This window comes from Carica papaya, chromosome 5, assembly GCF_054855325.1.
Source record: "Carica papaya isolate Zhongbai chromosome 5, ASM5485532v1, whole genome shotgun sequence".
In the NCBI taxonomy this organism is placed as follows: domain Eukaryota; kingdom Viridiplantae; phylum Streptophyta; class Magnoliopsida; order Brassicales; family Caricaceae; genus Carica; species Carica papaya.
In genome coordinates, this window is record NC_142313.1 from 4,514,884 (window position 1) to 4,536,897 (window position 22,014).

The 22,014-nt window shown below is 35.9% G+C and overlaps 1 protein-coding gene across 5 annotated transcripts in view; it reads right to left on the reverse strand.

Moving 5' to 3' along the window:
* LOC110807375 (flowering time control protein-related / FCA gamma-like protein) overlaps nt 1-19,720 on the reverse strand; it is a 44,796-nt gene extending 25,076 nt beyond the window's left edge. The window contains exons 1-7 of one of the 5 annotated variants that reach the window (XR_015819017.1): nt 19,208-19,720; nt 17,774-18,286; nt 16,929-16,999; nt 15,981-16,059; nt 6,577-6,659; nt 6,426-6,477; nt 5,558-5,628 (exon numbers count right to left, since the gene is read on the reverse strand). Coding sequence is in view for 4 of the 5 variants with exons in the window: in XM_088219543.1 (XP_088075669.1) it covers nt 5,558-5,628; nt 6,426-6,477; nt 6,577-6,659; nt 15,981-16,059; nt 16,929-16,999; nt 17,774-18,182 (765 nt within the window). In the remaining variant the exon portion in view is untranslated. The remainder of the gene's footprint in view (nt 1-5,557; nt 5,629-6,425; nt 6,478-6,576; nt 6,660-15,980; nt 16,060-16,928; nt 17,000-17,773; nt 18,287-19,207) is intronic. The other 4 variants (XM_088219543.1, XM_088219542.1, XM_088219541.1 and 1 more) reach the window with 4 other exon arrangements.
* Nucleotides 19,721-22,014: the final 2,294 nt, after the last annotated feature.

The following is a 22,014-nucleotide window of genomic DNA, read 5'->3' on the forward strand; positions in this document are numbered from 1 at the left end:
TTCTTATGGTTGTTTAAACCCCTAACATTCCAAGAAACGAGACGACCAAACATGATTTAAGCCTCTCCCATGATCCCCCCCTCCCTCTTACCTCATAGTTAATACTAGATTATAACCTTCTCAATTCCCTATCCCTCTATCCTGTTTATTTTTCCCTTTTGTTTTTAGTCTCTCTTCTCTCACCTTCTCGTCCTTTTCTATATCTCCTTGAAAATCTCGATAGTCTACTCCTCTAACCCATGAAAAGAGACCTCCAGCATGCTACTGATTCACTGAATATTCTGAAGAACCCATCTAGAATTTTCTTCTTTAATCAAGTCCCTAATTCTCTCTCTTCACTCCTCCTCTATCATCATTTTCCCTCTCTGCACATATCTCCCATCCCCCGGGGTACCTTCTGCCGCTAATTCTTCCACCAAAATCACCGCAAGGATTTAGCTGTCTAATATCAGTAGTATTAGTTTCTTATTCTTATGAGGATTAGTATTCCTAACTCTACTAGTTTATTGTTTCTTATTTTAATTCTATTTAGGGAAGATTGTTTAGAGATTATTATAAATAACTTGTAATTTCACTTATTGGAGCATTCAGTTAGTTAATAATATTTTGAGAATTTCTCAATTTTCTAGTTATGTGATACAACCAAACCCTAAATATGATGTTTAAAAAATATAAAGTCTGATGCCTATATTTTTTCTTTATTCTTAAATCCATAAATGAACAGATCAATTTTATTTGTTCTACATCAATTTGGTATCATAACCACAAAAATCCTACACTCAAATTCTCAAAACCCTACACCAAAACAGTCCCAAACCTATATGAAGAAAAAACAATCACAAAAAAAAAAATTCAAAAAATCCCTGAAACAACCGCCAATACTCTTCACCAGCCACCTGCCAGAGGTGGTTGACATTGCCACCACCCCCAACTCTAGAAGGTCCCAATCAGCTGAACCCCAAAGCCTCGCAGCAAAAATCTATCAAAAACTATCACTCATGGATGCAAATTCCCCCAATCACTGCCTCTCATGAATCTAGACTTCTGCACTGTCATGTCCTACACTGACCTCTAGTTTGAGACCAGCACCTCTAGCTAAGTTGAGTAACAAATGATCGCCACCATTCTGTTACCAGAAGCCAGTGCATGACCCCACACATGCACACTCGTGAATAGGATTTTTTGTTTTTGCTCTATTTTTGACTTTTTGAACCGAGTTTGACTAGGTTGATTAACCTAAATCGATTTATCATCTCTTGGACCAGCTTTCAACAGTTGAAAAAGAGGTATTCTTGTACATTCTTCTCCTTTTGCAATCTCATTTGCAAAAGTGTGATGAAAAAAATTTAAAAGAATGTGGAATCATAAGGAAGAGAATAAATCAATACTCAAAAACGATAAGATTGACAAGTCTTTCTTGACTATAGTTAACCATATTTTTTTTAGATTAAAAAAATAAAATATATTAAATAAATGGCACCAAGAGGGTGTTGCTCCTGTAAAAGATATTTACAAATCAGTAAATGTACCAATGGTATTCCCTAAATCTTATAACCTATAAATGTCATAACCTAATTTAAAGAACCAAAAACATGTAACCATCTGTCCCTAACTTTTGGCATCTCCCCCTCAAAAACTCTATTATTTCTCTCATTCTACCCCACCCATAAAAGTCAAAGGAATAAGTTTTATATAATTTCTCTTTTTACATATCTCCTTCTAAGCTCAAAGCTCATATCTCACCTATCACACAATGATCCAATAAGTCCCAGAAGACCACACACCATAGTCCAAATATTATAAACCATCAGGTACTAGAGAAAAATATGACTAAAAGATTTAACTCCTCTTGCATAAATAACAGCCATTCACCATAGTTCTTCCTCCTCTCATTAGCTTATCTATTATCAAGATTCATTCTCTTCTCACTTCCTAAGGAAAAAAAAAAGTTATTCTTGGGGAGCCTTCACTTCCAAATCTAATTGACCGGAAATGACTCAGACCCTCTTCTTCTCTTCTAGTTAAGTGATTGTAAAAAAACTTGGTAGTGAATTCTCCCTGCTTCTTCAGCTTCCACACAATTTGATCATTGGTATTATTCAATTGTACATTGGATTAGAGTTGTAGTATGACCTCATACTCTTCAACCTCTCAGTCGTTAAGGAGGAATCACATTGATAATCCATTCTCTATTACCGTTCCCCACAATAAAGGCACCCTCCACCACCATGTTTTTAGCATGAGCAATGGCAAAAACCCCCGGGAATTGGTCTTTGAGGTTTCCCCTACCACTTCAATCATCCAACCCAAAAAAGAATTTTGTTCCCCTTCCCTAACTTTCATTTTATGCATTCTTGGAATTTTTGCTTCCCCATACTTCCTCCAAAGCCCCATCCCACGCAGTCTAACCACACTCCTATAGGATCCTCCCACATCAACGGTTCCCCACCAAGCCTCAACGACTCTCTTCCATAATCCCCCCCTTTTCCCTCACATACCTCCACAACTATTTTCTTTGTAAAGCAATATTCATCTCTACAAAAGATCTAAGATCCAAATCCCCTTCTCCAACGGCATCTTCACATCTTCCCACTTCACAAGGTGATATCTCCTATTCTCCTCTTCATCCCCTCAAAGAAACTTACACTAAATATTTTCCAGTTTCTTTGCAATCTTCACAAGAAGAGTCAACACAGGTAGAAAATAGAAAGGGTTAGTCAACGTACTTTTAACGAGTATTAACCTTCCTCCCTTTGACAAATAGTTTTTCTACTAACCAATTAGTCTTCTCTCAAACATCTCAACTACTAGTTCCCAAGTCCTCACATCCTTGTATTTGGAGCTCAACGAAATACTAAAGTATTTGATAGGAAGCCTTATTGATCTGCAACCCAACACCCCACAAGCCTATCTCCAATTCTCATCATTTATGATTTGTTCAAGTTTATATTCAAACCAGAAACCGCCTGAAAGCACAATAGAGCACACTGTATATCCAACATCATCCTCTCCTCAGGTAGACAAAGGATATCATATGCAAAGAACAAATGTGTAATCTCTATATGTTGCTCCCCTCTTCCCACCATTACCCCTTTTACCAACTCAAACTTCCTGGCTCTCTCCAGCAACGAACACCTCCATAACAATTATAAATAATAAGAGGGAGAGAAGATCTCTCTATCTTAGGCCTTTAGTTGCCTTAAAGAAAGAAGAAGAGCTGCCATTTACCATCACAACAAAAGATGGTTTAGTTATGCATGCCCTCATCCATCTCCTCCATCACTTATTCTCAAACTTAATCTACCCAACATATAATCCACAAACTTCCAATTCACATGATCATACGCCTTCTCCATATCTAACTTGCACAAAGCTCCTTCCCTCTTGTTACCCACCAAGTCATCCACCACTTCGTTTGCCATCATCACACTTCCAACATCTATCTGCCCTCCACAAAAGCATGCTGACGCTCCTTGATCACTTTCACCTAACATCTTGGACAAATGTCTAGCCAGAACTTTAGAGATAAGCTTGTAAACGCATCCTACCAAACTGATGGATTGAAAATCTTTGATGTGTTTTGCTCCTTCCATCTCAGCAATAAAAACTACAAAGGTTGCATTAAGTGATTTTACAAAGGAGCCTAACTCATGCAACTCTCTAAAAATTGCTACCAGTCTTCTTTTAAAATATGCCAAAACTCTTGCAGAAACCTCACGTTAAAATCGTTTGGCCCTGTTGCTTTATCTCCATTGTATTGCTTGAGCCCATCGTAGATTTCCTCTTTAGAGAAATCCCTCTCCAACTCAATTCTATTGTTCTATCTCATCTCCTTGAATTGCAAACCATCCAGCCTTGATCTTCTATCAACCTCTTCTTTGTACAGGTTATGAAAATAGTCTTGTGCTTTTTCTCTCATATTATCATTACCCCATAGTCAACCACAATTATGTAGTTAATATAGAAAAAGATATAAAGTATTTTCCAATTTTTCAAACTATAACCCATTGTGAAAACAAATATAAGAGACTTGTCATTTACGAGGAATGTTGCAAAAATCTTGTTTCAATATATACAGTTAAACGACTCGATCTTTGAATGCAATCAACAACCTTACTAACTAGCATGAATCAATAAATCGAGCATTTTGGTAACTCAACAAAGTATTGTTTCTACTCTTCACGGTACTCATAGTAATCCAAACTTGAGTTATGTAGTTCCTATGATGTTCACACATATTCTTCTAGGTCAACCTTGACTTTATGATCAGAAAGCTCAGTATGATGAGATTGCTAATACTTATCGTTTTATACATGACATAAAAGATATAGTTTTAAAGTTTCTAATTACATAAGAGATGAATAAATATAAAGGTCTAGAAGCACCTACTGTCGGTGGAAAAGATAAAGAAAAACTCGTTGAAGTTGAGAAACAAGAACTGTCATGTCTTCCCAAAAGTAAATTTCTTGAGGTAATTCAAATCTTTCACTACTTAAGGAGAGTTCTACGTAAATTTAATCCAATGAGGAACTTAAGCTAAGAATTGGGACTAATGATGTTCAACTCAAGGATAAAGTTGAAATGCAAATTGGTCAATATATTAATTTGATCCTACCACCAAGATTTTTAACTCATAAACAGTTACATATTCCCATCATGCTTACGGTCAAAGAGAATGAATAATCAAGTGTCCAAACTCTTTAGGACTTTTATTATTCATATGATTAATATGCTTTAAAAAAATGAGTGTCCAGTTCAGACTCTCCCAACAAGAATAAATGACTCTCTCATGTGAAATATCCAAAAGTCCATGATTGGAAGGACTCTTTTGTTCGTTTGCTTGTAATCAACTTGGTCATGAGATTTTAATGTGAGTTGTACCCCTCCCTCCCCCTACTCGCATCGTATGTGATGTCTGAGAAACCTTAAGTATGATGTCTAGATTCTTCTTTAGTGTTAACTCCCTAATTGGATATATCAACCCTACTTGTCCTTCGTTAATGTCCTTATATATATTATCTACTATGCAATCATGTGAATGATAGAATATCTTAGGGGAAGAATTTACTATTAAATGGAGGGACCATCTCTATTTAAAATCAGGCTGCAAAAACATTATACACAAACTGAGTATTCAACATCTTTCATGTAGTTTTCTGCAACCCAACCCCCCCCCCCCCCTCCCCCCACCCCCCTAGGAGGAAGGTGCATTTTTTTTTTTCTGAAAAGAGGTAACATGCCTCATCTACAACAACAGCTATTTATCCCTACTCCCTATACAAGAAAAATAGCCAATTTAAGCCAAAATATTGTTAAACATAGCAAAAACGTGCAATGGACCTGAGGACTTAAATCATGTTTTGCCTCATGTTAGCTGTTCAACATGGTTTCCAGGTAGTTGTGATATCAGTAAGACATTATCCTTATTGTTTTTGCATTCTACATGTTACGACTATGGATGTCAGTAAAACCTTAAAAAATAATGAAAAAGTAACAATAATGTCTACTGGGTAGCTCCAAAGTAAAAGCCAGGAAGTTCAGCTTATGTGGACCATACTTCCTCGATTTCCATTTTTGAAGTTTGTTTGCTAAGGCAGCCAACATATAACTTGTCTGATTGTTGCCCTACTGCAGAATAGATATGAAAATCAGTAAAGAAATGCAAGTGAAAGAAAAGATCAGAGGAAAGCTAAAGAAAAATAGGTAACACTTATTCACTTTTTATACAAAAGCAAAAGTACATGAGTTTGAGAGGCAATATAACTACCATTAGATTTGTATGCTAATCCTAGAATACAAAAATTATTCATTTAAAATGCTGCCATAAAACATAATGATTTCGTATATATGTACATTTGCTAATAAGATGCTTTCATCTTGAGCCCACCTCTGTTCTTAACAGTAAAATATAATAAAGAATTGTTTGATTCTGATAATTAAGAAGGGAATGCATCCTACTGTAAATTTCCAGGCATTCCTTCTCCAACAGAAAAGGAAACACAATCTCTTCAATGAACAAGCTTTCCAGAAAATAACCATTAAGAAAGGAGATGAAATTATGTCAATACTCAAAATCATCATGTTTCATTGACAATCCATTTTGAACAGTGTGCCTCACGAAATCTAACTAAAGCACCATTCCAAATCCCCATCCAAGGGCGTCTATAAGTTGACTTCAATTTCTTGAAGAGATAAAGGACTATCGCTTTAATAATGCTAATTTGCACCCAAAAAAGTAGACACTTAAATAATCCTCAATTGTGGCCATTCAATAAAAAACCAAAGTTGTGATTAGAAATTAGAGGCTAAGTGTTTGAAAGCTGCGGAAGTCATTAAAAGGCAAGGTTCAGGAATGCAATTATGGTAGTTGAGGCATTGACAAAGAAGCACTTTCTAAAGCATCACATTTCACATGTTGACCTCACCAATGCGATCCCGTTCTCCATCAGCATATCTGACCTTAATAGGAGTCACTTCCTGGAAAGCAAGTTCATTAAATTGTTATAATATTTGCAACAGCGTAAGCACATTTCATAAGATTCCCTATCAACCAACCAAACAGGTAAAAGAACTAACCCCGGGAAATGTATACTGATTCTGTAAAGCTGATATTGCCCTGTCACCTTCTTCTAATGTTGCGTATTTCACAAAACAATATCCTACAAAAATGCCAATAAGTTATGGTAACATTTCCTGATGAAAGCAGGGCAGCCTGGCAGTACCAAGCCAGTCTAAGGTATAAAAAGAGAAACCACAATTTTCTTAAGGAAAGCAGAAACCTATTACTATTTTTGCTGGGTCAGATTTGATTTCCCAAACCTAATTTCTTAATAAGATGCAAAAAACAATTATTGCAACACAAAAAAAACTGACTTAATAGCAAGAGCTGCATTGACCGCCAATAGATTACTTCAAGAGTAAAGGCAAAAAATAGAATTCAAATATCAGTTATGATTCAAAACAAACCATGCAGTCTTGTTGCCAAATTTGTCAAACTTTCACTTTCATACAGCACCTAGAATAAACATTCCTATAAAATATATGTCAAAATTTGAGATTTACAGGCATCTGCAACAAACCTCCCAACAGATAGAAGTTTATAATGAAGCACCATTTTCTGCTCTCAATTAAGTCCACAATCAAATATATAAATCCTAACTCCTAAAACATTAATTAACAATCTGAAAAGGAGGATCCAAAAAATTCAAAAAGAATTCCTAAGAAGGACAATAAAATGGTCAATGTATCAAAATAAACCTGTGTGGTAGGTGAAGAAAAAATAGCCATAATTTCAGGATTCATGTTACTGATAACATTTAAGCATTCACGATCCAAAAAAGAGAGAACATATAAGATTATCACACTCAGGGACAGTCACCAGCATTGTTACCCTCAGCCTACCTATTTTTGATAAACAAAAAGCACTCCCAAGCGATAATGTCCTAAAAATTTTAGGTTACAAGCACTGGATGTAAAGGTTAATCTATTACATAGCAGGTAAAGGTTAATCTGTCTACTTGGACCAAAGCCCTGGATGTAGTTATAGGACCCCTTAGAATGAAATCTGACAACAAGGGATCCAAAGGTTTCTGGTTTATTCTGCCCTTATGACCTATGGTGATTAATAGCTAGCACTCATAAAAGAGAGAGCCCTACGATCTCCTTAAGTTAAGAGTACTTATGAAATTGACAATAAACTTTCTCCGCACGTCATTTAGATCAGAATAGCCTAACAAAGGCTTAGAAAGTACATAATTGCTACTCTAGAGCGAAGGAACTGTTTTCCCAAACGCTGACCATAACACTTGATTAGGGTTGATAAAATAATTTATAATTACATTATAGATACATTTATTTCTTTCAAGAGATTGGGGAAGTGAGGAGAGCCAACATGCATTTTGTCAAGGTAGACAAATCTTGACTGCGGTTATAGTGGCAAATGAAGTGGTAGATCATTTGGTAGGTGATAGGAGAAAAGGGCTGTTTCATAAGTTAGACAAGGAGAAGGTGTGTGATCATTTCAGTTGGGAGTTTGTGGATTACATGTTGGATATAATGGGTTTTGGGGGTGGATGCGTTCTTACATATCTACTACTTCTTTTGCACTATTAATTAATGGAGGATCATCAATATTTTTCAAGGCATCCAGAGGGTTATGCTAGGGTGACCCATTATCACCTCTTCTGTTTATCATTGTGATAGAAGCACTGAATGGGTTGTTGGAGAGGGGCTATGGAGTTGGAGTTATTAAGGGATGTTGAGGTGGGAAGAGGTGACCGTCAGGTTGAGATCTCTCATCTTTTCTTCGTTAATGACACGTTGACTCTTGTCAACCAGAGAAGAGGATACTTACCTAAGGTCTGTACTTTTGCATTTTCAAGTTGTATCGGGGCTCAACATCAACTTGAAAAAATCAAAATTGGTGAGAATTGGTGATAAGAGGGATGAGGTTCAACTTGCTTGGGTGCTGGGGTGTAAAACTGTCACTCTACCGATTATGTACCTTGGTGCCCAACTGGAGGCTAAGTATAAAGACACTTGAGCGTGGGAACCATGTGTTGAGTTGCTTGAGAGAAGATTAGTAAGTTGGAAGAGGAATTTTCTTCCCAAGGAAGGTAGGTTAATATTTATCAAAAGTACGTTTATCAATCTTATTTACACTGATGATCCCGGTGAAAATAGCAAAGAGACTAGAAGCTAACCAATGTTGTTTCTTTAGGGAGATGAGGAAGGGCTAAGGAGATATCACTTAGTAAAGTGGATGTAAAACTACCTGTTAAACAAGGGGGTTTGGGTTTGAGATCTCTCCCTGAGATGAGTGTAACTTTACAAGGGATATGGATGTGGAGGTTCATGAAGGAGGATAGATTATGGAGGAGTGTTATTGAGGCTCAATGGGGGAGGATTGATGATTGGGGGTTGGGGTTGGGGGGGTTGTCAGGAGATGCGCAATGAGACTGCATGGGTTGGATCTTTGGAGGAAAATTTAGATGAATCGGTCTAAACTCCAGGAGTTCATTAGTTGGAGGTTAGCTAGGAGAAATAGAATCCGGTTTTGGTTGGATGAGTGGCTGGGAGTGGGGGTAGGCTTAAGAGGCAATTCTCAAGGATTTTTTCCATCGCATAATCGAAGAAAATGGTTACTAAGGATGCGTACATAGAAGGTCATGGTAATAATGAGTGGATTGTGAACATAAATAGGAATCTGAACAACTGAGAAGTCGAAGAATATGAAGCACTGGTACAGCTATTATCCACAATACAAGTTAATAGTAACAGGGATCAGATTATGTGGAATTGAAACAAAATAGGGAATTCACTATTAAATCTTACTACAAATACCTGGCGGGAAGATTCAGGAATCTATAAAAGGAATTCACAAAAAATATAACTTGTGTTCCTAAAACCTTCTCTCTCTAAAACCTCTCTACATTTATAACCTTCTCAACCCACCCAAACCCTACCTAAAACCTTTCCCTACCTCTCACCTGACCATCTCAACATGCTCTCGGGGTACTCCACTCGTTAGGATCAGCCTTACAAATCCCCATCCTACCAAAATGCCCCTTGAAAATGCTAAACTTTTATTCTTATCGGGAGGAAATCTTTTGATATTGTTTGTGATGGAAAAAAGTTTGATGGTTTAAGAATCTTCGACAATGGTAGAGGAAACAGAGTATCCATTGTTCACAACAAGAAAGAAGTAGATTGGATTTTGACTGTTTAAGTGATTTTTACTAGAACAAAGGTGGGGAAGCATGGGGTAGAAATTTTAAAGGCCATCACCGCCAGCTCGTCCTTGCTATGGTTTGAAACAGGAGAGGTTGTAATCTTGTGCCCTTGGAAGAGAGAGATCGTTGTGTAAATAGAGTCTTCATTCCAGACAGTTTCGAAGTAGGTGTCTGGTGGCGCACCATGAAAGCAATCTTCGAGTTCACTGACACACCCCCGAAGAATCCTTTCAAACAGCATTGTGAGCAAAATGTCTATGCTCCCTATTTTCACCAGGCCCAAACTGAACCTACTCACTTCTCTTTATTTTGCCCGAAATGTCAGTACAATGTTCGCATTTTTTTTTGTCCAAAATGTCAGTACAGTGTTCGCATTGTCATCACAACAATGTCAAAGAAGTCTTATGCTGAAATTTTGACTTACTCCAATGCTAACCCTACATGGCCGAAAACAATAACACTCGACCCACCTCTGATCCCCAAAAATTTTGGCTTTTGAAATTCAAATCTCTGATGGTCTTTGAGGACTGCCCTCACACATGCAAAAGTTAAAAAAAGGGGCTCAGACCGAAGCTCCCAAACCGGGCCCGAACAAACCTCACAATATTATAGCTCAGAAGCCCAAATACTCCTAGGAGGAAAAAAGAAAATGGGTTGAACACATCGAATCCAGCAAGAGGCCTCGAAAATCTACTCTCGCCTAAAGCCCAAACATTATAAGAGCTTATGGCAATGGAGACCTAAACGGAAGGCCATACCTTCCCCAATCCGACCTAAAATCGCTGACCCAAAACCACCAAAAGTTAATGACTTTTGAACCTCAGATGCTCCTCACATCACTTCACACCCCGAAGCCCTGATTGACGGTGCCTCTACTCCCCGAGCCCCTCCTGAGCATGCTTTCTGCTCTGAGCTTGCTTCAGAGGCCGAGTCTGTTGAAGAGCTCCAAGTCTCAGGTGTGCACACCACTCTTCCCTTAAACTCATATAATCTATTTGGGCTTGAGCTAGCCCTGGTTCCAGAAAGGATAACTCCTTGCGCTACCTTGGATGCAAGCACTTCTTCTGAAATTACTCTAGTCGAAGACATGGATGCGGAGTTTTCCTACTCCACTTGGGTTTGGAGAAACATTCTCATAGTGAGTAAACTATTAGACATCATTTTGAGGGCTGTGAGCTCCAAACAATGGCTTGTTCGCAGAATTAGAAAAAAGAATGCTTGAAAAGAAGAAAAGGACAAAATCAACAGAAAAACCGAAGAAGATGGCCGCCAATGGATCTAGGGAATAAAGAGGCTACAATTCGACATTAACTATGATGGAAAATAGAGGCAAGGTAGGGATGGTGGGGAATCTTTCGTTATTGATCAATGATTGGAAAAATATTCTCGTGAAATGTTAGAGGTTTAAACAATTCGAAAAAAAAGAAACATCATCAGGGGCTGCCTAAGCTGCTGGAAGCGGGACTTGGTCTGTTTCCAAGAATCAAAAATGGATTTGGTTAACAACTATCTTGTGAAAAGCTTATGGAACTACAAAGAGATTGGCTGGTTATCCCTGCCGGCAAACAACACTGCGGGGGGGGCATTCTGATTTCATAGAAGAAGGATTTCTTGCTCTATACTGATCACCTTTTGGGGTCCTGCACACTGTCATGCCTTTTTATTAATCACGCCAATAGCGAACCTTGGTTCTTCACTGGTGTATATTGTAGTGGCACTACCAAAAGACATACTTTATGGTCTGAACTCTCTCAATGCCGCAACAAGTGCGGTCTGAATAAGGTGGTTGGTGATGACTTTAACATGGTCCTTCGGCACTGTGATAAATTGGGAAGTCAGTTCTCTGCTCTCTGTGCTCAAGAATTCCAAAATAGCATTGATAACCTCGACCTAGAGGACTTGCCTCTAAATGGTGGTCAATGGATTTGGAGCAACCAAAGGGACACACCCTCTTTTTCCCGCATTAATAGATTTTTTGTCTCTTCTGATCTACTCCATTTCCTCTCGGGTATTCAGCAAAAGGTACTTCCTCGCCCTCTTCCTGATCATTTTCCCATCTGTTTATCGTCTGATGGTATTAGGTGGGGTCTCGTCCCATTTCGCATCGACAATAAATGGCTTAAAGTGGAAAGCTTCAGAACCATGATTTCCAATGTTTGGAGGGAAACTGTCATTCAGGGGACTATGAGCTACTGTTTTGACTCTTAAACTTCACCGCCTGAAATCTGAAATTAAAAAGTGGACCAAAGAGGTGGGGCTCAAGGAGGAGATGTGGATTACTGATCTAATGGATGAGTTGGCTGACCTAGACCATATTGAGGCAGAGTTTCCGTTGAATGCAGATGACAAAGATAACAGAAATTTGCTAAAAGTGGAACTGACTAACAAAATACACTTGGAAGCTATCTCCTGGAAACAGAAAGCAAGAGAAAAATGGATACAGGAGGGTGATAAAAACTCAAAATTTTTCCATTGCTTGGCCAGCCATCACAGAAGGGCCAACTATGTGGAAAATCTTCTGGTTAATGGTGACTTCATAACTGGGAATGAGGCTTTGCAGGAAGCTGTCAAAAAACACTTCTAAATTCTCTACGCAAAAGATGTTTACAACAGACCAACGTAAGATACATATGTTTTAACAAAATTGGGAATTTTAAGCGAATATTCCTAGAATTTGAATTCACCAAAGATGAAATTTATGTCTATTTAAAAGAATGTGATGGTGACAAAGCACCTGGCCCCGATGGCTTCAACATGAGTTTCTTCCAAAGCTTTTGGCATGAGGTAAAAACAAATGTTCTTAATTTCTTCAATGACTTCCACAGACATGATTCTTTTGTGAAATCAATCAACTCTACCTTTATTGTGCTAATTCCCAAGAAAGTGGGGGCCCAAGTACATCACTAATTTCAGGCTGATCAACTTGATCGGATCTATTTACAAGCTCCTAGCAAAGGTACTGGCCAGAAGATTTTCCAAATCACTTAAGTCCATTATCAGTGAATGTCAGAATACTTTTATTGAAGGGAGGCAAATTACTGACGCAATTATGATCGCAAACGAAGTAGTTGATGATCTGTCTTGCAACAAGAATAGGGGAATTCTATGTAAGCTCAATATGCAAAAAGCATTCCACAATGTTAGCTGGGATTTATTGATTACATGCTTGATAAATCTGGTTATGGAACCAAATGGAGGAGATGGATCAGAACATGCATTTCCTCTACTAGCTTTGCTGCCATGATTAATGGTGGTCCCTCCACTTTTTTCACTACTTCAAAAGGATTGAGACATGGTGACTCCCTTTCCACTTTACTCTTTATTTTAATTATGGATGCTTTCAATAAACTGATAGTGCAGACCAGATCACTTAGTTTCTTCAAGGGCATCACCGTTGGAAAAGTTGAGAAAATGAAAATCACGCACCTATTTTTTTCCGACGACACCTTACTGTTCTGCCAACCAGATATCAACACTCTTCTCCACTTAAGATGTACACTACCCTATTTTCAAGCTATCTCCAGACTCCGCATCAACAAGGGGAAATCAAAGCTGGTTGGCTTGGGTCTAAATAACGACATTGAACCACTAGCCCGGGTGTTAAATTGTAAAGTATCGCAACTCCCTATTAAATACCTTGGTGTCCTGCTCAGTGCTAATAAAGACGGTGTAATTTGGGAATCAGTTATTAATCTTTTTGAGAAAAGACTTGCAAATTGGAAGAGGAACTTAATGTCCAAAGGTGGGAGACTAAACCTCATAAAAAGTACACTCTCCAACCTCCCAACTTATTATCTCTCTGTCCTCACCATCTCGGTCAATGTTGCTAGCAGGCTGGAAAAAATTCAGCGCAATTTTCTGTGGGGCAGTGAAGATAACATAAGAAAATTTCATCTTGTTAATTGGGATGATGTGAAATTGCCCACAAATCATGCGGGACTAGGTCTTAGGTCTCTAACCACTATGAATAAAGCCCTTCACGGGAAATAGATTTGGAGATTCTGGAATGAGGGTGATAATTTGTGGAAAAGAATCGTTGACTGCAAGTGGAACATCAATGGCAAGTGTTTACAGTACAAAGGTGGCTCAAACAGTTTTGATGAAAGCCTTTGGAGAGGCATCACTAATATTAGCAACTTGGTCTTCAATTACTCGACCTGGGCTACTGGCAAAAGCAATAAAATTAAATTCTAGACTGATAAATGGTGTGGTTTCTCCAAGCTCCAACACCAGTTCCCTCTCATATATGTGATATCCAAAGCCAAGAATATGCTAGTTGAGAATGCCTTCGACACTGTAAATGGTAGCGGTTGGAATATTGCAGTTAATAGGGGTTTGAAGGATTGGGAAATCGAAGAATATGAAAGCTATCTCTCCTAACCGCAACCAAGCTTACGGATAACGAGGATAAGCTCCACTGGTCCATAGGTAATAATGACAATTTTTATGTTAAGACCTTTTGCCATCAATTGGCTCTAAACAACAGATTGAGGATCCCTGATTTTCCAACAAAAATGATATGGAACTCCACTGCTCCTCCTCGTGTTTTTTTCTTCACTTGGGAAGCTACCAAAGAAATGATACTTACCATAGATAACCTCATGAAAAGAGGTATTATTCTTGCCAATAGATGCTTTCTTTGTAAAGAAGATGCTGAGTCTTGCAACCATCTCTTACTCCATTGCTCTTTCACTCACAAAGTATGGTCCATGGTTCACGGGTTGCTTGGTATTAGATAGACTATCGCGGGCACTATAAAAAGTGAATTAAAAGCTTGGGAATTTCTATGCAAAAGAAACAAGAATTATCGACTAATTTCTCCTACCATTTTTTGGATCCTCTGTAAAGAAAGAAACAATCGTGCTTTTGAGGGCAAAGAGAATAGTTTTGGTAACATCAAGGACAAATGGTTTCATTTTTTTGCGTCCATTATACTTGAATGTCACTTTTGTAACCTTGATGATTTAGGTTTATTGTAAATATGCTCTTTTATTTGAAAATTTTGTACATGAGCGGCACCCCCTGGATGCCTACATTCAATATATTTTCTACTCTTTTATTTCAAAAAAAAATACATGGTGGGAAGAGAGGTAAAAAGGATCACTGCTTTCCTGACACATCATATTGGAGAGCAAATGTGCCTCCTAGGTTTTTTTTTGTCTGGGAGGCAAGTCATGAATGTATTCTGACTATTGAAAAACTGATGACAAGAGGCAAAATAATGGTGAATGAGTGTTACTTGTGTATGGAAGCTGTAGAATTATATAACCATATCCTTTTATGGTGCCCAATGGCTTATAAATTATGAATAATGGTTTACGGCATAATAAGTATCAATTGGGTTATTGTAGGAATGGTGAGGGATGAGATTTGCACTTGGGAAAGGTTATGTAACAAGAGAAATTTCATAAAACTTATTTTGTTAACTATCTTTTAGGTTTTATAGAAAAAAAAGAAATAGTAGAGCTTTTGAAGATAGTGAGATTGAGATATCTAAGATCAAACATATATGGTTTCATTACTTTGGCTCTTTGATGTTAGGTCATGATATTTATAGGGTAGAAGATTTTGGGAATATCATTGATATATTAATACAAGTGTAAATCTTTTGTATATAAGTGGTACTCCTTTAGTACCTTGTGAATACACACTTTATACTTTTTATTTTAAGAACTATCCAAGCTATGAAAGAGAGAAAAAAATATATCCTATTTACCAAACATGACTAACTAATATAGAGAAAACAAGCACATGAGAACTAGATGGCTCTCCCTTTCCTTCAGTTGCACCAAGGTTTACATTTAAACTGAGGGTTCACATATGCTTCTAGGTTTAATGAAATGAAATAAACTTGATTTCTGAGTTTCAACAACTATCTGAGCTATGAAAGAAAGGAAAAAGATGATCCATTTACCAAACATAACTAACTAATATAGAGGAAACCAGAGTATTAGTCGATGGCTGGCTCTCTCTTACACCTCTGATTAAATCTTCACAAATTATGCAAGGATAATGCACCTATCTTGCTGAATGCAGAATCTAACTTCTCTTAGGATATCCAACAAATAAATCATTTGCTGCCATTGTTCTCCGTTGTTGATAGGTTGGATGCTGTATTGAATAAGAAACTAACTACAGATAAAAAGAATATTTGAAAAAAGTCTGCAGCCTCTTAGCTGCCCATGGAAAAGAAAATGACATGAATAAGAAGACCTCAGACAATTTCTAGGAGATGAGCATTTCAAGTACCTTGCCGTTGACCTGTCTTCTTATCTTTGGGTAGAATAATCTCAATCACATTTCCATATTCTTGAAACAAAGCACGAATCTAAGGTGAATGAGAAGTACCCAAAAGTTATTCAAATGACTAAATGTAATAAGTAGCACAGACAAACAAGCAATGCACAGAAGTTACACAAATTAATAGTTATAGGAAGCCAAAGTAATGCTAACAATTTCAACAAGAAGATCATAAAAATTGCTGTAGCTTTTAAACTCTATCCACCTCATGAAAAAAGAATGGACCATAACTTTTCAGTGATACCAATGATATCAAGTCTAATAATAAATACTAATCTCCCCTTCCTCCCTCTTGTTCTTTGTGAGAATCTCTTTATTAGTAGGTATTGTCTCAACGACACCGGATTGGAGAGTGTATACTTATGAACATCAAACACAAATGATTCATAGGCCTGAAGATAATTGCTGAGTAGAGTAATATAAAAGTAAAGCGGGGAGAAAGGGAAGGAGGGAATCCTCTCCATTCTTTCCATTGTTTGGATAAATTAAGAACTCGTGAAGGAAAAGAGAGTTAGAGTACACTAAATTCTGTTTTACCTTTAATTGCTTATCTTGACATTTTTATTAATAACGTACATTATTGACAATTTTTTACACAAATACATTCTTAACAAATTTAAATCGAACAAAATATTACAACAATTATTTTCTTCATTTCAATTTATAAATTTTTAGTTATCCAAAAAAATGCATTCCATTCATTCCCTTTAAAAAACTATGTTTTTCTTTCCATTTACTAATCTTCTTCCAAAATAATACAAACATCAACAAGAGTACCTGAATATGTGTACGGGAGGGAAACAACAGATACTTAAAAAATACTAATTGAGAGTTGCTGACTTTGAAATTCTGCCGCAAAGGTAAAAAGACATGAGCCATTTAGTGGAAAAAACTTACATCCGCTTCAGTAGATGTTCTTGAAACAGGTGCAATATAAAGTTTTGCCAGACAGCCACCATCAGTAGCATCTAAATAATAAATTAAATGAAAAGAGAAAGGAAAAACTCGATGAGTTCGAATTAATGGGAAAAAGAGTATTCAAATAAAGAATGAAGTTGAGCAAAATGGGCATCAACAAACCCAAAATGGCACCAAAGCAAAAATAAATAAATAATTAAATAATAACTAGAACTACGGCATGCAGCTACACGTTTTGGTTGATGCAAAAAGATAAAACTCTTAACAAAGTCCAGGCACCAACCGTTGGTATTTGTCAGGCCGGAACCAGACGGGACGGACCCAATAATAAAAAAGTCATAAAGGAGGGGACTGAAAACCAGATGGAAATGGACCACTTCTTAAAGAAAAATATGTTTTAATTAAAAAAATTAACAGAAATCACTGCAGGTTGAAATTAACAATTTCATTTTTTCTTAAAAGAAATTACCAATTTCATAAATAATAGATCACTCATCTGATCCATAATTCATAAAATTAATTAGACAAACAATCATTCAACCAAATATTAACAGAAATCTGTAAAAATGATCTCTTTTAGTATCAGGTTTCCCAGACTGGCTGGAACTGGAACATCTGATCTACTTAAGTTAGGACCGAGGTTCAGACCAAACTATGTTTGGTCTTCTATGGTTTGGATTATTAAGTCTGGTTCACTTCAGTCCAATTTTAGTTCAGACATAAATCTGAACACCCTAAGTCCTCCTAATTGATATAATGCTTACCTATGCTACAAAAGGACCAATGCAACTGAAAGTAAGAAGAATAAAGAATCAGAACAATACCTGGAGAAGCTCCCCGAGCAGAATATTGACCCCCTCGCTTCCTCCTGGAACCATAACCACCGCCAGTGTCCAAACGGAATCCCCCACCAGCAAAGGAATCATTTTGCTCGCTGTTCAAGTTTTGGTTACCTGGGTAGCGATCATAATGCTGGTGGTCCCACTGGTGAGGATGTTGCTCGTGGTTGTTGTGATAGTAATGGTGTTGTTGATGCTGCAGGTTGTTGTTGCCGTTATTGTCATTTCGATAATAATGGTTCTCACCATGAGGGGGAGGGTAGTCATGGTGGTTATAGTGATGGTGGTGGTGGTGGTGGTGGAGGTGGTGGTGGTGGTGGTCACCGGAGTAATTAGGTTGCTGACCAACAGCTTGAAGGTGATCATTGAATAGTTCCCCTTGGTGTCTCTCCATTTTCCTTGAAAGTTTGAAACCCTAATCTAAAGCCGTTACTTGAAGCAAAGCAGTAACTGAAAATTATTCGAGGAGTCACCTTATCGAATTCCTTCCTACGAGAACTGTCACAATGGGTGATGCAATGCAAGGAGTTTGCAAAAATATATAAATTTTTAAGAATTCATAAAGAGTCACTGTTAATCTATTTAGGGGGAGATTAGTCACCAAAACATGTGCTGGTGGGAAAAGAATGCAAAAAGCAGCACTAAAGGAGAATATAAAAATAGTTGGGAAAGGATTTACAAATCCAAAGCAGTGAAAAAGTGGTCAAAATTCCTACGGCCACGGTGTAGGTTTCAAGAGCTAAATATTTTCGATCTTAAATACCCTAGCTACGGATTTGTTAACCACCGCCAAACAGAAGTAAGAAGGTATACCTACTGAGTTAAAAAAAAAAAGGATAAATGCACCAAAGCTAGTTTTGAAACAAAAACTAAGCATTTAAACCAAAGAGCAAAAGAAGTATCTTAATGGGTTTCCAGCCTCCAGCATATATTTTAGATATCCCAGTTATACTAAGTTCTTCAAACCAGTAGCATAAATAAAAAATCAGATTCTAATAGAAGTCTCGTTCTGAAAAGAACCTGAATTAGATAACAAAGCAGATCAAGAGGCAAACCGAATAAGGACGAGATAGAGCCAGAAGTTCATAAGATCGCGCATATATGTTAAAATTGCTCTTGTGCAAGACCTCGAAAGGAACTTAAGCTCAATGTCCGCTAAGTTATCAGCATGTTATTTGCAATATAATCCAAAAATCACATGAAAACTTATTCAAGCAAAACAGTCTTACGGCAGGATAACAACAGGAACGCTACTTGTCCAACTAATCGTATATTATCATCTACACTCAGTGAAAAAAAATAACCGTTCTTCCAAAATCAAACCAGTTTCAATTAGTCGTCATTCAAAATCATTCAACAAGTGAAAAGCTGATTATATTCCATATATGGTATAATTCTAGGGTTTACATGAAAAATTACCCTTGGAGAAGAACGAAGCCTGGGACAGTCCGTAAACACCAGTATTGGATGCGTCCTTCAGTGGTTTCCTCCGTTCATTTAGTTCGTCTCTGTTCTGTCGTCTCCTTCTCTACTTCTTTTCTCTTTTTTTCTTCGGTTTCCTTCTCTCTCTTCTTCTTTCTTCTGCCTTTTTCCCCAAAGCCGCAACCCTCTCTCTGTCCTTCACGATCCTCCTTCAATTCTGCTCTGTCATTCTCCTTTTAATGTGCTCTCTCTTTGCAGCGTCTCTGTCTCTGTCTCTGTCTTCCTCCGTTACACTGCCCTGTCATTTCCCGCCTTCCTTTTGTCGACTGAAGAATCGACGACACGAGAAGATGTACCCTTGCAACGACGCCGTTTGGTAGTGAGAAGAAACTGCTGTTTCCTGTTCCGGCCGAGTACAAACTGAGTTCGGCTGGGTTTAACGCGGATTGAGTTCTTGATTGAGTTATTTTTCTATTTTTTCTACTTTTCTTTTTCTTCTCTCTCTTGTGGAGTCTCGATAATTGCTAATAATTACAATAAGATAATTATAATAATAATATAAATTACGGGTAAAGTAAACATTTTCATCAAATACTTTACACTTATTGCTTTTTAAATAATAAATAATAACAAAAATTTTATTATTATTACTATTATCATCTTGAATAAAAATAAAATATAATAGCTATTTATTTTTATTTAAATTTTGTTAAAATAAAAAATAAATATTAATATTTTCTTGCATTTAAAATTTTAAATATATAATTATTTCAATTCAATTAAATTATAAAGACATTCAAATTTTAAATAATTATACAATTTTTCTTTTAAAATATAAGATCAATTTTAAATTATAAAATCTTAAAATTGAAAATATTAAAAATTTAAAGTATTTTTTAATCCAAATATTTCAAATTATGGATTATAGTAACTTTCAAAATCATATCAAATGTTTTGAATCTTAATTAAAATTTTTATTTTATGTATACATTGGGTTCATTTAGAAATTTGTCCATGTAAGGCTCATAAAAGAATATTAAAATATTATTAAAAGATACAAAAAAAATCACGATTTAGAATAAAAGAGTTTGTTTTAATATCTTCCACTAATTTTAATACAATAAAAAATCAATAAAATGATTTCGTCATTAAAAAAACAGAAAAAAAAAATTTTGCCTTAAAAAAAGAGATATACTTTTGCCTTAAATTTTATTTTTGAACAAAAATTCATATCAATATAAATATATTCATACATCAATCCGTATTGTATATAGCATAATAATAATAATAATAAAATTTATATGGTATGATAATTAATAACAACTAAATTTGAAAAAAATTAAAAAATAAAATATTTAATTTTATTGTTGTCTATATTAATATTATGACATATGTAAAAAAAAATAACAATAAAAATATAACAACAAAATCTATCACATATAGAATAATTAAAAACATAAATATTGTAAAGGTCCATAACTTAAAATAAAATAAAATTATAAATTAAGTACGGAAACAAAATAATAGATTTTTTAGTTTACATTGTTTATACAATAATTTAGAATATCCAATAAGTTTATGTAAATGTCTCTTCTAAAATAAACAAACGAAAATCAAATAAATAAATAAAAGACAATATACTGAGTATTATAAGACGACATTCACTAGTTTTTTAAGAGAGTTCAGGCAGTGAACTATTCACAACCCTCTTGTTGATCAGGATCTGGGTATTGGTTATATTGATTTAAAATAATTAATGAAATGGTGAGTTACAATAGCAAGTAAGAATATCACATTACCAACTGATACAGAAACTTAAAGTTGGTAAAAATTAGAAAAATAACCAATTGAGCTATTTATTTAAGTAAATTCATTTATTATAAGGAAAATCATTTATTGTATATATTTACCATTGCGATATTTTCAAAATTGACCTATATATACAATAACGCAAATAATATCTCAATCTCATTTTCAAGTGAGATATAATAATAACTTTCTTTTTTTATTTGCCTACTAATATTCTTGGGGGCCAATTGGGATATTCCACTACGCGTGAACCAATATCCAATATTGTCAACTAACCGGCCGTTCTCACACTCCATTTAGTATGAGCACAAAAAATATTATCCCTCAATACTCCGTTCGGTATGAGGGTGAATCGGGTTGTCCCTATACCCGTTCGATATAAGTGCAAAAAAGAATATTTCTCGATACCCTATCCGGTATGAGGCAACGTTCACGGTATGATTCTTTATGTACTCAGTTCGTCCACCATTTTATATGATATCCAGTAATATTACTGTTCATTTCCAAATAATTTTATGTTTGCATATTAATTACCAATTTCACAAATCAATCATAAATCATATAAGACAATCAATATATATATATATATAAATGAAGCACAATTAAATCATTTAACAATTTCAATATGTCATCATGTATTTAAAGTTGTAAATTTAACAATCAGTTATACATGACAACAAATAAATGACTAACCAATTTAAGCTCTATTAGTAACCTGTAATTATTCATAAAGTTTTCAAATTACACAAATATCATATTATCAATTATTAATTTTCAATTAAATAATAGAGAATAAGGTAAAATATTATTACTCGAATTGGTGTCCGAAACACCAAACTTTCTACTGCGCCTACTAGCGATCATCGGGTTTTCTGGATTTTTATGCATAGATAAAAATACGTTTCATGTACCTAAAAATATCTCAAAAAATTCAAAATCGGTGTTAAAAATCTTTTCTGGCCAATTTTGAAATTCCGGCACGGCAGCGGTTTGCC